The sequence below is a fragment of the Sphaerodactylus townsendi genome, linkage group LG17 (genome assembly GCF_021028975.2).
Source record: "Sphaerodactylus townsendi isolate TG3544 linkage group LG17, MPM_Stown_v2.3, whole genome shotgun sequence".
Classification (NCBI taxonomy): Eukaryota; Metazoa; Chordata; class Lepidosauria; order Squamata; family Sphaerodactylidae; genus Sphaerodactylus; species Sphaerodactylus townsendi.
This window is the reverse complement of record NC_059441.1, coordinates 9440387-9458046: the sequence shown is the minus strand read 5'-3', so window position 1 is coordinate 9458046 and position 17660 is coordinate 9440387. Positions and strand designations below refer to the sequence as shown.

General features: G+C 48.0%; 1 protein-coding gene across 1 annotated transcript in view; it reads right to left on the bottom strand.

The window, feature by feature from the left end:
- The window catches only part of TRPM1 (transient receptor potential cation channel subfamily M member 1), a 69592-nt gene that overhangs the window by 10821 nt on the left and 41111 nt on the right, over positions 1-17660 (bottom strand). The window contains 11 exon segments of the mRNA XM_048519624.1: positions 3285-3459; positions 4464-4715; positions 5181-5309; positions 5434-5565; positions 6192-6314; positions 7768-7996; positions 9153-9316; positions 9318-9392; positions 9394-9468; positions 15500-15529; positions 16311-16451. Of these exon segments, the coding sequence (XP_048375581.1) occupies positions 3285-3459; positions 4464-4715; positions 5181-5309; positions 5434-5565; positions 6192-6314; positions 7768-7996; positions 9153-9316; positions 9318-9392; positions 9394-9468; positions 15500-15529; positions 16311-16451 (1525 nt within the window).

The following is a 17660-nucleotide window of genomic DNA, read 5'->3' as shown; positions in this document are numbered from 1 at the left end:
GACTCAGTGGTGGGATTACAACCAGTCCTCTGAACTAGACAAAACAAGTTAGCTACCGGTTCTACCGAACTGGTGCGAATAGGCTGAATCCCACCACTGGCATAAGGGTTGCGAGCAGAGGTGGGATCCAGCAGGTTCTCACAGGTTCCTGAGAGTAGGTTACTAATTATTTGTGTGTGCCGAGAGGGGGTTACTAATGGGTGATTTTGCCACGTGATTTTGGCCTTAGTTACGCCCCTCCTCTCAGCAGTAGCGCGCAGAACTCGGAGCAGTCTAGCAGGAGGTGCACCGGCGTGCGTGGCAGCCTGCGCCTGCGTGCATTCGTTTCCCGCCCAAGGACCGGCGCCGCGGCTGCGTCCTTGCCACAGCCCCGCCCAGGAATGCCCCGCCCCTGGAATGCCCGGCCACGCCCCCATCGTGCCCCACCCAGCCCCATTGGCGCTACGCCACAGTTTGAATCCCACTACCATGGGAACCTGTTACTAAAAGATTTTGGATCCCACCACTGGTTGTGAGCCTAAATCTTTTCCCACACTTTGACTAGGGGCCTTAGATTTTTGTGTGTCCTGTTCCAAAATAAAATTGACTTCATGACAAAATTGTCCCTGGAATGGATCCCTTCATATTAGGAGGGCCCCCCCCGCCCCCCCCCCCCCCCCCAAGATACAAGCATGCAAAAATTAGCCCGTCAGGGAAAAGATAAGGCTTCAGTCTCTGGATTCAAAGTGTCTGGACAAAACTGGTCCCTTTCTTTTGTCAAGAATTAAAATCCTGGTCCAGATAGGCCAGGCTACGACTGTGTGTTTACAACTGCACGTAGCAGTTAAGCGGAGTTCTAATTAAAAAGGAACAAATGCATTCAGTGTTGGGGGAAGAAAAAAGAAGGGATTCAGGAATCAAAACATTCAGTTAATTTGTCAACGTCCAACAAACACTTACGATTAATTTCCATGGCATAGACTGTGCGGCGTTTCAAAAGCAAAGAATACATTTTTTAAAAAAAGAGAGTTGTAACAAAAAGAAGTCACAAATGAATAATAGGGAAGTAAAGAACACACAATATCGAACGCTCCGCTGTCGGAGAACGATAAGACCGTCGAGCACAATAGCAGGCAAGACAGGAGCTTGGAGACAGCGGTTTTGCCAATAGGCTCCGCAATTCCCTTTTCTCTTTGTCTTTGCCGAAACATTGTACGTAGCTGCAAGTTTGTGGGAATTAAAAGCAAATCACAACAGGCAGGTGGCAGATGATCCGTATCAGCACGGGAACTATGCAAGGAGGACAGATTTCAACCCAAGCACAAAACACCAGGAAGAAACAGTGATGGGAAAATGAGAAGTGTGGCCAGTCCAGGAAACATAGAAACACTATAGAATCATGGAGTTGGAAGAGACCCCCAAGGGCCATCAAGTCCAACCCCCTGCCATGCAGGAACACTCAATCAAAGCACTCCCGACAGATGGCCATCCAGCCTCTCTTTAAAAACCTCCAAAGAAGGAGACTCCACCACCCTTTGAGGTAGTGCGCTCGACTGTCGAACGACCCTTACTGTCAGGAAGTTCTTCCTGATATTGTCGAAGGCTTTCACGGCCGGAATCACTTGGGTGCTGTGTGGTTTCCGGGCTGTATGGCCGTGTTCTAGCAGCAGTCTCTCCTGACGTTTCGCCTGCATCTGTGGCTGGCATCTTTAGAGGATCATCTAAAGATGCCAGCCACAGATACAGGCGAAACGTCAGGAGAGAATGCTCCTAGAATACGGCCATACAGCCCGGAAACCACACCGCACCCAAGTTCTTCCTGATGTTTAGGTGGAATCTCTTCTCCTACACCTTGAACCCATGACTCCTGGTCCTAGTCTCTGGAGCAGCAGAAGACAAGCTTTCTCCCTCACCGACATGACATCCCTTCAGGTATCTCAACATGGCGATCATATCATCTCTTAACCTTCTCTTCACCAAACTAAGCTTACCCAGCTCCCTAAGTCTCTCCTCGTAGGGCATGGACTCCAGACCTTTGACCATTTTGGTGGCCCTCCTCTGGACCCCTTCCAGCTTGTCAATATCCTTCCTGATATTGTTCAGCCATTAGAACCTCAGGCTGCAGGTGATGAGAAAAACCTTTGGTTTGAGATTCCGGAGAGAGTCTCCCAGGCCTTTTCCCCACTTACCTTAAGCCCCGCGCTACTCTCCTCAAGTAGCGCAGGGTCCAGCTGCACTCCCCACTTCAGGGGCGGCGAGAACGCAGCCGCCCCGACGCTGCCTCTCTCATGCCCCCTCAGCGCGCGTAATTCCTGGCGCCTTTTGAAATGGCGCCTTTTGATGACCCTGCGCTCTGCGCGGGGTGGTGGGGAAGCCAGGGCGCGCGCCAGGAATTGCGCGCACTGGGAATTGCACGCAGCAACCCTCGGACAAAGGTAAGTGGGGAAAGGGCCCCAGTCAGAGGAGGGTACTACCAAGCTAGAAGAAGCCAAAGCGTGACTCAGGAAAAGGCAGCGTTGTAGGTTTACCATTTTGGGTGCCAGCCACGCCCCACAGTCTTGGGCCAACTTTGTTGAAACTTCTGAAAACAGCGCAAGGTGGGGTAATATCCGCCTGCTATTTTCACACTCTCAACTGTGCCCAAATTTTTTATGGGAGATGGCGGCTAATATTTACAAGGCTCACAGGTTTTCTGTGCACAGGGAAGGAAGAAAGCAAGTTATTGGTTAAAAAAATGAATACGTTTTACTTAGGAAGTGCAGCGACGAGTTGGGGGGGAAACAGGGTAGCCAACCTCCAGGTAGGGGCTGGAGCTCTCGGAGAATTACAGCAGATTCCAGACTGCAGAGATTAGTTCCCCTGGAGAAAATGGATAATTTGGAGCACAGGTGTCAAACTCGCGGCCCTCCAGATGTTACGGACTACAGTTCCCATCACCCCCTGCCAGCATTGTGCTGGCAGGGGATGATGGGAACTGTAGTCCGTAACATCTGGAGGGCTGCGAGTTTGACACCTGTGATTTGGAGGATGGACTCTTCTGGCATAATACCCCGCTGGGGTTCCTTCCCTCCCCAGCTCCGCCCTCCCAGCCTCCACCCCTGAATCTACAGGAGCCCCCCACCCTGAAGTTGGCACCCATGGGGGAAGACCAACACATCTGTCACAAGCACAGCCTAGTCGACGGTGGGAAAAAGGAAACGAGCAACGCCAGCTCCAAATTAATCCAGGAAACATCGATTCATTTGGACCTGATCATCTGCCTCAGAAAAGGGAAACAGAATTCTTACTATGAATTCTGCTCTTACGGTCTATCTGGTCTGCGAACACCTCCCCGTAGATCATCCAGTAGGGCATGTAGAAGATGTTGCGGGCCAGCCGCCACGAAGGCTCCTCGTCCGGGTGCAGGATCGCCTGGCGGGCCACCCCGAAGCTCATCAGCACCACCAACATGATCACCACAAAGTACAGCATGTCAATCATCTGTACAGGGAAAGAGCCCAAACCCGGCACCTCGTTATCAAGAGCGCGCACGTGTGTGTGTATGTATGCCGAGCGTGGGCTGGAAAAACTAGGGAGAAAACATCTGGACTCAAGTCCAGGAAGAATTTTTTTTAATTTGATATTTAATTTATATGCCGCCCTCCCCTGGAGGGCTCAGGGTGGTGCACAACATAATAAATAACAATGCATAGTACCATAGGAGTAGCATAATAATAACAGTAAGAACATAAGAACAAGCCAGCTGGATCAGACCAGACCATCTAGTCCAGCTCTCTGCTACTCGCAGTGACCCACCAGGTGCCTTTGAGAGCTCACCTGCAGGAGGTGAAAGCAATGGCCTTCTGCTGCTGCTGCTGCTGCTCCCGAGCACCTGGTCTGCTAAGGCATTTGCAATCTCAGATCAAAGAGGATCAAGATTGGTAGCCATAAATTGACTTCTCCTCCATAAATCTGTCCAAGCCCCTTTTAAAGCTATCCAGGTTAGTGGCCATCACCACCTCCTGAGGCAGTAGATTATACAATAAGAATTAAGCGAAATAACAATAGCAATTGCACAAGCCCCACACTGGACCAACAGTTCAATAGATACTTAATCACTCTACCTCAGGTGATTAAGAAGAAGAAGAGTTTGGATTCATGCCCCACCTTTCTCTCCTGTAAGGAGACTCAAGGGGGCTTACAAACTCCTTTCCCTTCCTCTCCCCACAACAGACACCTTGGGAGGCAGGTGGGGCTGAGAGAGTTCTGAGATGACTGTGACCAGCCCAAAGTCACCCAGCAGGAATGTAGGAGTGTGGAAACACATCTGGTTCACAAGATAAGCATCAGCCACTCAGGTGGAGGAGCGGGGAATCAAACCCGGTTCTCCAGATTAGAGTGCACGTGCCCTTAACCACTACACCACTAGCACCTTTTAACCACCCATTCAACAGTCAGAGTGCGGCACCTGATTTCTCAGGGATCCCAAACACACTGATCCTTACCATCTTCCCAATCATCATGACGTACGGCCCCAAGTACTTGTTCACGCCGAAGATGTCCAATACTCGGATGTACCAGAAAATTATATCCACGCAGTAGATGACTCTCCCGTAGCCCATGTACGGCTGGTTTTGCAAACGAAGCATTGCCCCGATCAGGAACGTGGAGATAGCGACCAAGTCGGTGATGTTCCAGTATTCCTGCAGCCACACTTTTATCTTCTGGCTTAGTTTACCTGGTTCTGACATCAAAATCTGAAAAGAAAACAGTGTTGGGTGTTGGTGGAATGAGAAGAAGAGGAAGAAGAGGAAGAAGAAGAAGAAAAAAAAGAAAAAGAAAAGAAGAAGAAGAAGAAGAAGAAGAAGAGTTGGATTTACATTCCCCCCTTTCCATCCTGGAGGAGACTCAAAGGGGCTTAGAATCTCCTTTCCCTTCCCCCCCCCCTCACAATAAACACCCTGTGAGGTAGGTGGGGCTGAGAGCGTCAAAGAACTGTGACTAGCCCAGCTGGCATGTGTTGGGAGTGCACAAGCTAATCTGGTTCCCCAGGTAACCCTCTGCAGCTCAACCGGCAGAGCAGGGAATCAAACCCAGTCCTCCTGATTAGAGTGCACCTGCTCTTAACCACTACACCACGCTACAGGCAGAATCAGTTAGGTACAGTTTAAAAATAACGGTGAGCTATTCCACAGGCATAGAAGTGGACATTTCCCCCTTACCTCTCTTACTTTCTCCAAGGCCAGCGTCACGATGTAAGAGATGACCACCCATTCCTGGACCGACGGCCAGCGGTCCATCCGTACCAAGATGATATAATTGAACAGCATCAAGTAACCCAGGTAGGAGATCTGGGAAAGAAGAAAAGGAACTTCCTATGACTTTCCCCCCGCAAAAAAAAAAAAAAAAAAGTGTTTTGCCATTCGCTCGGGAAGAGCAAATTATGTTTTCACACAAGATGCAATTTTTTCATACCGTGTAAAACCAGAACTTGACAATAGGGGCATTATAGAATTCGTAGATCTTTGTCCCAATAGGAAGGTTCCTCTGCTTTTTATCTCCGTCTTCTTCATCGCCTTTTCGGGAACCGGTATCAACATTTCCATCCTAAAAGACAACCAAGGCTTATTTTTATTATTGTGGGGTTTTTTTAACCCCTAGAGTTCTTCTCTAGAGTTCCTGACAAAGTTATTGACAAAGAGAGAGAAAATGACAGAAAAATGGGTAATAGCCACTAGGGATCTTTTTAAAGCACATATTACCCAGAGCCCCCTCCCTCTCCTCCTTCTCCTTTATTATAATATCAAGTGGATCCACCGCCTCATCCCCCCTCTGGGGCTCTGGGTAAACTGAAGCTGGCGCCATCTTGTTTTAATGTTAGTTTAATGCTAAGTTTAATAATGTTGTATTTTTAATAAGATAGGGTTTATTATTAGAGCCATATTAACTTATATTTATTGGATTTTAATTTATTATTGTTCTCTGTTATATGTTGTTCACCGCCCTGAGCCCTTTGGGGGAGGGTGGTCTATAAACCCAATAAATACAAATACAATAAAAAGAGGCACAAAATTCTTCCTTGTGATATCCATTTCTCTTGTTTCTGATCAAACAGGTTTTCCAGGTTTTTGTGTTCCTTCGAAAGCCTACGAAACTTGTTTGACTGGAAGCAACAATGGAGCTAAAGGAACAAGCAGTTCAAATTTTAAAAGCAGGGTAGTGGCACCGCTGACCGCATTATCCTCCTCTTTGTCCTTGGCGCCTTCGTTTTCCCGGGACGACTGGTAGGAATAGTCATCGGAGGTTCGGAACTCTAAGAACAAGATGGTGGGTGGCAGGAGGATGCCCATGATAACCTGCAGAAGAAGGAATAAATGTGTCGGCCTTTAGATATCTATATACGTTAGAAATAATAAAATCAAAGTGGCTGATAGGAGGGAAGGCGGCATCGTCTGATCCGGTCGGATCTCAGAAGCTAAGCAGAAGTTGCACTTGGATGGGAAACCGCCAAGGAACACTCTGCAGCGGAAGGCCACGGGGGACCAGCTCCACTTTTTTGCCTGCTTCGAAAGCCCCTTGCTGGGGTCACCGCAAGTTGGTTGCAACTTGATGGTACATTTGCACATATGTCAGTTGCTGTTAAGATCGGGGGGCGGGGGGGGGATGCTTTTCCAGTTGTACATTAGGGGCATTTTTATCCTGGCCTTCCTTTATAAACCCAGTTCCTTCCCTTGGTGCTTTTTCTCTAACATAATCTCCACCCCATCCCGTCCCATAGTGTTTCCTCATAGGGCAGCTTCTCTGCACCCTCAAGACCCCTCTGCACCCTCAAGTATCCTCTGCACCAGTGGTGGGATCCAAAAATTTTAGTAACAGGTTCCCGTGGTGGTGGGATTCAAACAGGGGCGTAGCCCCAATGGGGCTGGGCGGGGCACGACGGGGGCGTGGCCGGGCATTCCGGGGGTGGGGCATTGATAATTTCTCTGTTACTGTAAAAAACTCTTACTGTAAAAAAAAGTTCCTAATTTCCAGCTGGTATCTTTCTGTCCATAATTTAAACTCATGATAGCAAGTCCTATCGTCTACTGCCAACAGAAACAACGACTTCTCCTCTAATTGACTGCCTGTCAAATACTTAATACTTTCAAATACTTAATTTTGTTCCGAGAAATCAAAAGAAGGATACTTTCCTTAAACAAGGAACTGTACCCTATTTCTAAAACATGTTTTTAAAACAGCCCAACAGGGAGAATAATCCCGTTTTCTACCTTCGCTAACCAGCCACACAGGAAACAACAGGACTTGATGGTTTTTGGACCTAATGGAATTTCTAACGGAAAAGCGGACCCAATTAGTAACCCCCTCTCGGCACGCACAAATAATTAGTAGCCCACTCTCGGGAACTGGTGAGAACCTGCTGGATCCCACCTCTGCTCTGCACCCTCAAAATCCCTCTGCGCCCTCAAGTATCCTCTGCACCCTCAAGAACTCTCAAGCATTCATAGCTTCAGATTCAACACATGTCTTTGGACCAGCCTTCCCAAAGAGATGTGCCCGGCCCCCTTTGCTTTCGATCGCCAGGAGGCAGTTCACAACGGACACAATAAGGACAGCATTTAGTGACATTTACTAGCAATCCTGAGTAGCGATTTTCAAAAATATCGGTTTGGCGTTTCCCATGTATTTTTATTTGATGAGTTTAAACGGTGGTTTGTAAGCCGCCTTGAGCTCCACAAGGAAGAAATAAGTGTTATCAAGCAAGCAAGCAAGCAAACGAACACGCTCTCGCCCCGCGAGGCTCACGCCGACCTTAAGGCCTGGGTTTTTGCGCATGCGCAGCCTCCCCATCCACATGTCGGTCAGGAGCATCTGGCTGCAGGTGTGCGCGATGAAGTCCCTGTGCTTGGCGGCCACGGCGAGCTTCAGGCAGGTGGAGTTGCTCCAGTTTTTCAGCTCGTAGGTGAGGAGTTTCATGGCCACCTGTTCGTCGTGCTTATAAGACTGGTCCAACAGCTCCACTGCCAGCTGGCCAAAATCCCTGGGGAAAGCAAGCAAAATAAAACACAGTCCTGCTGGCTACAAGGAAATATACGCCATGTAGATAAACAATGTTAAAGCAGTGGCGTAGGAGGTTAAGAGCTCGTGTATCTAATCTGGAGGAACCGGGTTTGATTCCCAGTTCTGCCACCTGAGCTGTGGAGGCTTCTCTGGGGAATTCAGATTAGCCTGTGCACTCCCACACACACCAGCTGGGTGACCTTGGGCTAGTCACAGCTTCTCAGAGCTCTCTCAGACCCACCCACCTCACAGGGTGTTTGTTGTGGGTGGGGGGGATGGGAAAGGAGATTGTCAGCCCCTTTGAGTCTCCTGCAGGAGAGAAAGGGGGGAGATAAATCCAAACTCTTCTTCTTCTCTTCTATTTAATATAAAGTGCGGCTAACAAACATGGCACAAAATGGCTGCCCCAAAAGGCATAGCCAACTATACAGAAGAATTCCAAGCGTGTGGGAGAAGAGGGGTTATTAAACACCCACCCCCACACCCCCACACACACACAGAGAGAGAGAGAGAGAGAGAGAGAGAGAGAGAGAGAGAGAATGAAGAATGATAGATGGAAACACTATTTTAATCTGCACAGCCAATCAGGACTTCAAGTGACAAATTAGGTACCCTGCTGGGCAAAAGCCGACCCACCTTCTAAAAACACGTGGTGGGCACCAAGAAAGGTCCCAGTGTTTTCCTTGATGCTCACAAGTACCATGTTGGAAACCCAGTTAAGAAGAAGAAGAAGAGTTTGGATTTATACCGCCCTTTCTCTCCTGCAGGAGACTCAAAGGAGCTGACAATCTCCTTTCCCTTCCTGCTCCCAACAAACACCCTGTGAGGTGGGTGGGGCTGAGAGCGCTCCAAAGAACTGTGACTAGCCTAAGGTCACCCAGCTGGCATGTGCTGGAGTGCACAAGCTAATCCAGTTCCCCAGATCAGCCTCCACAGCTCAAGCGCCGGAGCGGGGAATCAAACCCGGTTCTCCAGATGAGAGTGCCCCTGCTCTTAACCACTATGCCACGCTGGCTCTCAGCTCGTCCACCATACATGTTGGCCTATCACCCCCATTCCCAAGAGGAGTTTGATTGACGGGAACTTCCAGATCGCTCGGTTGTCACAGGGTGTGCTGTCCCGTCAAACCGACTCACTTGGAGTTGTTGTCTAGGTCCTGGGAGATGTCGTCGACCAGCTCGCTCTCCGAAGACTCGTGGGCCATGGCCTTGTAGAGCTTGCAGGCCACCAGCGCCTTAGCCATCGTTTCCTCTCCCCGCTGCCAAAGGAAGAGGGCCATCGCTTCGTACCAAGTTTCATCCAGCCACGGCCCACACACCCATCAATACTTCGTGGAAGGGAATTTACTGGAACCGGCTGACCTCAGCTCGGGAATTCGTCAAATACGTCAATGTCGATTTCCTCTTCTTTCTTCTTCTTCTTCTTCTTGCCCTTGGTCGGAGGCTCATCGTCCTGTGGGAACGAACCCGCATTAGATACCCACCAGGCCTGCCAGTCCGACTCAGGCCTCCGTTTAATCCTCGGCATGCGCTTCCAAATCATGCTAACCGTTAAAATGTTCAAAGTCACAACCATGCATGGTCCGTACATCACCCTATGCTCAAATCAGTTGGCAACAGCAGGACGCCGCTGAATCGACAAGAGAAGGCACCCGTTTGAGATCCAAGGGTTCCGATTCATTCAGTAATTCCCAAACTCCCAAAAAACCCTATGTGTGATGGAAAGATCCTATTGCTGAAGCAAGGAAGTCACACAAAGATGGCGAAAGGGCTTTGATCCCAGGAAATGCCATTCAAATTTGACCAGTAGAATCCAAAAGGTTAGATTTACCTCGTGGCAGGGCGGGGTTTTCCTGGGGAGGTGAAAACAAAGGATTTGGGATTCCACCTGAGGGGTTTGACTAGAAAGCATCTCTCTGCCAGGGGCTCCTGGGAGAGAGGACAATGAAACTTTAAAAGGAACTTATGACAACTGAGGCTGAGATTAAGCTTGGGAGAGCCACTCTTATCTCATCTCGGTCTTGGGTTCTTTTCCCTCCCCATGACTCCAGACTAGCTGATTGTTCAAGGATTTATTGTAAAAGTTCAAAACTTGCGCCCCCCCCTTACATATTTATTTTACCACCTTATGCTACCCTCTTAGAGGGAGTCCGGCCGCTCCCTCTTCTCAGGGAGGCCTTTAAATAAATTGGGTTTTGGGACGCCTGATACCTTTGTACTGACCGCTGCTTTTAATGGATTTTATTGGTTTTAGTAATTGCACTGATTGTAATGATGTACACATGTGGATATTGTTGTGCACCGCCCAGAGCCCTTCAGGGACTCTACCAATCTACAAATCCAAATAATAAATAAAAATAAATAAAACAAAGAAATAAAACATAAATGCAGTAAGAGATTGCTCAACTGGTTACATTCCTTTTGGTTCTTTGTCCCCATTCTGGGAACCCATGGCCCAGAGACGTCTCAAGATGGAATTCAAAAACCTTTGTTTTCCCCCTCTCAGGAAAACTCTGTTCAGGCCATGAGGTAACTTAGGCCTTTGAAGTTTCATCCTATCACCTCTGCATAGTTTCCTGTCCTCCCTCCAGGAGATCAAAAGGCAAAGATGCTTTTCACAGTCATATGTGACTTCCCTTTACTGTAGCGATAGCATCATTCCATGACACGCCCCTTTTTGGAGATGAAATTTGTAAACTCCATGTTCACATACTTCAGCTTCCTAATAATACTGGTTGCATAATATCACATGTTTCCAGCTAATGCATAGTTCAGCTAACTATTTTCCATCTCAGAACTTATTCTGCTAAGAGAACTGTACTAAGATTTCTCGCTTGTTTTTCCACTTGGGAAGAATAAAAAAAGCTGACGAAAAGTCCCAAGCAAGGCTGGAAGATGCCGGACGGGAAAAGAATTCCATACAAAAGCGCATTTGCCAATTTGCACCCCCTTGGCCAATCAGAACAGGGCCATAGGACCGTGACACTACGGAGGGTGTCTGTGACCCTGAAGAGGTTGTATGAACCCTTCCTGTTTCCGCTCAACCTCTGCTGAAGCCAAAGAACGTTTCCGTGCCGAGCGCAACCGAAGCATGCAGAAGCAGGACTCAATTATCTTCCTGAAAGGAGGCTCATACCTAACAGGAACTCATGCAGAAGCACACGCGATGAGCTCCTCAGCGGGTGATAATTCTCACTCATGCACATATGGTAACAGTAAACCATGCGGGGCGCAAAAAACGAAGCGTGCCTCCAGTTCAGAACAAAATTGGGTCTTTTCCAGCAGAAATTTGTCAAGCACCAGAGGAATCGTTTATGGTACCAACAAAATACAGATCAGTGTTTAATTTTCGGCAGCCGTGCAGAGGGATGAGCGAAAACACAAGCAAAAGGAGAAGAGGATGAAAAGAATCCTTACAGACACAGAAGGGGCTTGTTCACCTTAGTTTTAAAAAAACCCCAAGGCAAGGCAGGGCTGCCCAGTTTCCTTTCATGTCAAGATGGGTCGAGCATTAATTCAGCAACCAGCACAGAAGGACCTGAAGGGAACAACCAATAGGGCTGCAGGTGCCTTAGAAGGCGGGGAGGAACCACAGCTGGAAAAAAAAAGAGGTCAGTCTTTGAAGGAAGAAATCTAGTTCCTAACCGTTGAACCTAAAGTCTAAGAATGGAAATTTCACACCTGAAGAAGGAGAAGAAGAGTTTGGATTTATATCCCCCCTTTCTCTCCTGTAAGCAGAATCAAAGGGGCTTACAATCTCCTCTTCCTTCCCCCCCCAACAATGAATACCCTGTGAGGTGGGTGAGGCTCAGAGAGCTCCAAAGAACCGGGACTAGCCCAAGGTCACCCAGCTGACGTGCGTCGGAGTGCACAAGCTAATCTGGTCCTCCAGATAAGCCTCCGCGGCTCAAGTGGCAGAGCGGGGAATCAAACCTGGGACCTTCTGTGTGCCAAGAAAAAGAAGAGGAAGAAGAAGAGGAAGAAGAAGAAGAAGAAGAAGAAGAAGAAGAAGAGGAGGAGGAGGAGGAGGAGGAGGAGGAGGAGGAGGAGGAGTTTGGATTCATATCCCCCCTTTATCTCCTGCAGGAGGCTCAAAGGGGCTTACAATCTCCTTTCCATCCCCCACGCCCACAACAAACCCCCTGTGAGGTAGGTGGGGCTGAGAGAGCTCCGAAGAACTGTGACTAGCCCAAGGTCTCCCAGCTGGCGTGTGTGGGAGTGTACAAGCTAATCTGAATTCCCCAGATAAGCCTCCACAGCTCAGGCGGCAGAGCGGGGAATCAAACCCAGTTCCTCCAGATTAGATACACGAGCTCTTAACCTCCTAGTCCTTCCCACCCTCCATCCAGGGCCCCTCCTGCACATGTGGAATAATGCACTTTCAATCCACTTTCACAACTGTTTGCAAGCGAGTTTTGCTATTCCGCACAGTAAAATCCAGCTGCAAAGTGCATTGAAAGCTAATTGAAAGTGCATTATTCTGCATGTGCGGAATTCTCTCCTTCACTGCTCCTCTTGTGCTGGGATTCTGGTCACTTCCCCTGTTAACTCAGTGGCCAGCTCTGTCCAAGCAGACCAGCTTTCCAGAGCTACGCGCAACAGCATGGCCTCGACTGACACATAGAGGCGCATCTCCGTGATCGTCCGCCGTCCCCCCTTTTCGGGGTCTTTAAATCTAGCCTCCTCTCGTCTTGGCAGGGATGAGCACGCGGTCCCCGTCGCTTCCCCGAAAAGACAAAGAGATTCCAAAGAAGATTAAGCCCTCGTCTGTGCTTCCTTTGTACAGCGCAAAGCTGCTTACCAGCTTTTCGGGCCGGCAAGCTCTGCTTTGTATTTTTATATTTTACGGCTGATTTAAACTGTGATATAACAATGCGGACTTGTGCCCGTTTTCAATAGCGGCTGATGCGTTTCCTGCGTGGTCACATTTTTGTTGTCGTTCATCCTAATAGTCTAAATGATCACCTAAAAGCCTGAGATAGTCTTTAAAAAAAACACACACAAATGTATGGTTTAATAGCTTGATAGTGGAACGAGGCGGCCCTGGTATGCACAGTCGGCCCAATCCAGCCATTTCCTGTCACGTGCACTTGGCGTGCCGAACATCTGGAACAGATGTTCACTTAGCTTTGATAGAGAATCCACACAGCACCATCAACAGCATCACTGAAAGCCACTGTGTTCCCAGTGCTTTTAACGTCCAGACGCACGGCCATTGTAAAAAACACAGTTAAAGGACCAGAATCACCAATCTCGACGGACAAAACACGACCAAGTTTTCTCAGAGCTGCTGTCCTTTAAACATCTTGCTCCTTTCCTTCACTTTGTTGACTCAGTAGGCAAGGACAGCATTCACTTATCTGAAAATCTGCTAGTCCCCTCCCGGGGTTTTACCGGACATCATCCACCTAATTTATTAATTATGGAAAGGTTATTGCTGCTACTGTTTTTATTGTATTTATTGTTTTAATTGGGATTATTCAATTGTTTTAGTTGCAATGTATTGTGTTTGGTTGCCTGTAAACCCGCCCTCAGACCTTCGGGGGCAGGGCTGTCTAATAATAATAATAATAATAATAATAATAATAATAATAATAATAATAATAATAATAATAATAATAATAATAATAATAATAATAATAATCACTGGAACCTTTGCAAAAAGTACGGCCTGCCCTGTAGCAAGACCTGGTACGAGCACAAGCCAGAGAAGACCACAGGAAATGAAGAAGCAAAAATACTCTGGGACTTTAGAATACAAACAGACAGACACCTGGCACACAACACCCCAGACCATAACAATAGAAAGTGATAGAGAAAAAACATGTTTTGGATCATAGATGTTACTGTGCCAGTTGACAGCAGAGGAGTAGAGGGACAAAGAGCTGGAAAAGATCACAAAATACAAGGACCTAAGCAAATCTGAAGTTGGAACCGATTGTGGCAGAAAAGAACAACAGTAATCCCACTGAGTAGCTCGGTGCTCTAGGAGAGAATCCCAAAGGAAATCTTGAAAAACATCTGGAAAGCCTTAGAAACTTGGACAGAACATCAGTCCACCTTGCTGCAGAAAGCAGCACTTCTAGGAACTGCACACATTCTACGCAAATACCTCTAATATCCTAGGGTCCTTTGGGAAGTTGACCTACGGATATTCAGAGATGAATTCCAGACACTTGTGCTGTGTTGTTATGTGTATAATAATAATAATAAACAATATAAACGTATTGCAATATGCAATATAATCAATAGGCAATATAATCAATTATAATCAATGTAATATATGGATTATAGTTTTACCATGTTGTAAGCCGACCCTGAGCCCTTTGGGGGAGGGCAGCCAAAAAGTCAAAAGTATGTATGTATGTATGTATGTATGTATGTATGTATGTATGTATGTATGTATGTATAAATATAATATAATATAATATAATATAATATAATATTTAACTATCGGTTCTTGTTCCTTGGGGGGCAGGGGGTGGGATTTAGGGGACTTGCCAGCTTTTTTTGGTCTACACAGTCACATCTGTTGCTCGTTTTAAAAAGTGAGCAATTAGTTAGATAAGAACATAAGAACATAAGAACTAGCCTGCTGGATCAGACCAGAGTCCATCTAGTCCAGCATTCTGCTACTCGCAGTGGCCCACCAGGTGCCTTTGGGAGCTCACATGCAGGAGGTGAAAGCAAGGGCCTTAAGAACATAAGAAAGAGCCTGCTGGATCAGACCAGAGTCCATCTAGTCCAGCATTCTGCTACCTAGCGAGTAGCCCACCCAGGGTGCCTTTGGGAGCTCACCTGCAGGATGTGAAAGCAATGGCCTTCTGCTGCTGCTGCTCCTGAGCACCTGGTCTGCTCAGGCATTAGCAATCTGAGATCAAGGAGGATCAAGATTGGTAGCCATAGATCGACTTCTCCTCCATAAATCTGTCCAAGCCCTTTTTAAAGCTGTCCAGGTTAGTGGCCATCACCACCTCCTGTGGCAGCATATTCCAAACACCAATCACACGTTGCGTGAAGAAGTGTTTCCTTTTATTAGTCCTAATTCTTCCCCCCAGCATTTTCAATGAATGCCCCCTGGTTCTAGTATTGTGAGAAAGAGAGAAAAATTTGTGAGAAAGAGAGAAAAAGATGTGATTTGGCCCACCTGTTTCCCAGGAAAATAAGTAGGAAACCCCTAAAGTTTTCCTGTGATGGTTTTTTTCAGAAGTGCGCCCTATACAGCTTAATGTCTCTTCTGGACATCCTCTGTGGTTGCTCTTCAGGAGCAGCTAGCAAAATCGGAGAAGCCAGCCAGATCAAAGCTACAAGGATGTTCCCCGGTCACTTATAGGAGGATCTCCTCCTGTGATCTAGAACGAAACGGTCCTCCTGACTTTGCCATCAGTCTTAACGCATCTGATTTGCACCTTAAACTGAAAAAGGAGTGGGGGGGGGGGGATGGGGATGGAAGGACATATTCTCACGCGACACGAACCACTTACCTCCATCCCGAGAAGTTTAAGAGCTTTGGGCTTCACGCGTTAAAAACACAAAGAAGAAAAGAAATGATACAGTTAGTAAATTCTCTAAGCAGCTCTGGAAGGCCTACATCACAGGTGTCAAACTCGCGGCCCTCCAGATGTTATGGGCTACAGTTCCCATCATCCCCTGCCAGCATGATGCTGGCAGGGGATGATGGGAACTGTAGTCCATAACATCTGGAGGGCCGCGAGTTTGACACCTATGGCCTACATGGTCCACTACTTCTCATTTCAAAGAGCTCTGAAGAAGAGGAGGAGGAGTTTGGATTTATATCCCACCTTTCTCTCCTGCAAGGAGACTCAAGGTGCCTTACAACCTCCTAGTCCCTTCCTCTCCTCACAACAGGCACCTTGTGAGGTAGGTGGAGCTTAGAGAGTTCTGAGAGAACTGTGACTAGCCCAAGGTCACCCAGCAGGAATGTAGGAGTGCGGAAACACATCTGGTTCACCAGATAAGCCTCCGCCACTCAGGTGGAGGAGCGGGGAATCAAACCCGGTTCTCCACATTAGAATCCACCTGCTCTTAACCACTGCACCCCATTGGCTCTACCTCTATCTGGGGAGCGAAGAGGTATGGGGAAGAGAAGGGACTTCAGCTGGTATAATGCCACAGAGGCCAGCCTCCAAAGCAATTGCTTTCTCCCAGGAAACTGTTCTGTGTAGTCTGGACATGAGTTGTAATCTCCAGTAACCATCTGGAGGTTGGCAATTCTAATGCACATGGAGAGATTGACGAGTCGGGGAAAGAAGAGACAGAAAGGCCGATCCTTACCCTCTTCGGCCCGAACAAGTTGTTGTAAAGGGTTCGGAAAGTCTTCCGTGTGTAGTTGCAGCGATAGGCTCCGCCCATTAGGTACTCCAGCACGAGGCCAATGTCGATGAGGCTGATGTGATAATCGGGGGGCAGGTTTCCCTGTGGAACCCCAAATGAGAGAAACCCCAAATGAGAGGCGCACAGAGCCATTTTCCGTCGACAGCCTGCCCAAAGAGAGCCTGGGAAACCATCCTTCTGTCTGCCCCCCACCAAGACCAAGACCAGCTGAGCTTGAAGGCCTTTCTTGGGGACCATCTGGAAGAGCCGGTGGCATCTTCTCCACGAGGCAGGCAGGGTCAGACTTTGAAAGGACTTCTCTTGTGTTCGCCCAAAACACCCTGGCACGTTCAAGCCTGCGGCCACTTACTCTAAAACATCCACACGAATAAGCTCACACCCTCTTTGACTAGGTAGCTCACCGGGCTGGGAATTTCTCCTTCAAGATTCAGTTCTTTCGGAGCTAGGGGGACTGAAGAACTTCGATTATACTTTTTATACCGCTGGGGGAAATGGAAGTTGGGCATCGGATTCAAAAGTGGGCAGTGCCCTTCTTCTCAGTTTGGCACCAGTTTTAAAAACAGGGTGCCTCTGTGGTCCTCTTCCAAGCCATATGTGTTTCGACATAGAATCATAGAGTTGGAAGAGACCCCCAGGGGCCATCAAGTCCAACCCCCTGCCATGCAGGAACACACAGCCAAAGCACTCCTGACAGATGGCCACCCAGCCTCTCTTTAAAAACCTCCAAAGAACAAGACTCCACCACACTCCGAGGTAGTGAATTCCACAGCCCTGACAGTCAGGAAGTTCTTGAACCTTCACCTTGAAACCATGACTCCTGACCCTAGTCTCTGGAGCAGCAGAAAACAAGCTTGCTCCCTCCCCAACATGACATCCCTTCAAATATCTCAACATGGCTATCGTGTCACCTCTTAACCTTCTCTTCACCAAACTGAACACCCCCAGCTCCCTAAGTCTCTCATAGGGCAGTGATGGCGAACCTTTTCGAGACCGAGTGCCCAAATTGCAACCCAAAACCCACTTATTTATCGCAAAGTGCCCACACGGCAATTTAACCTGAATACTGAGGTTTTAGTTTAGAAAAAACGGTGGTCTCCGAGGCGTGCGTTACTCGGGAGTAGGCTTGGTGGTAGTCGGTGGCTTTGCTTTGAAGCAACCGTGCAACTCTTCCAACGGGTGAATCACGACCCTAGGAGGGTTTACTCAGAAGCAAGCCCCATTGCCAGCAACCGAGCTTACTCCCAGGTAAAGGATCATGCTTTAGTTCTTTGCATGAAAATCAGTGGGGTT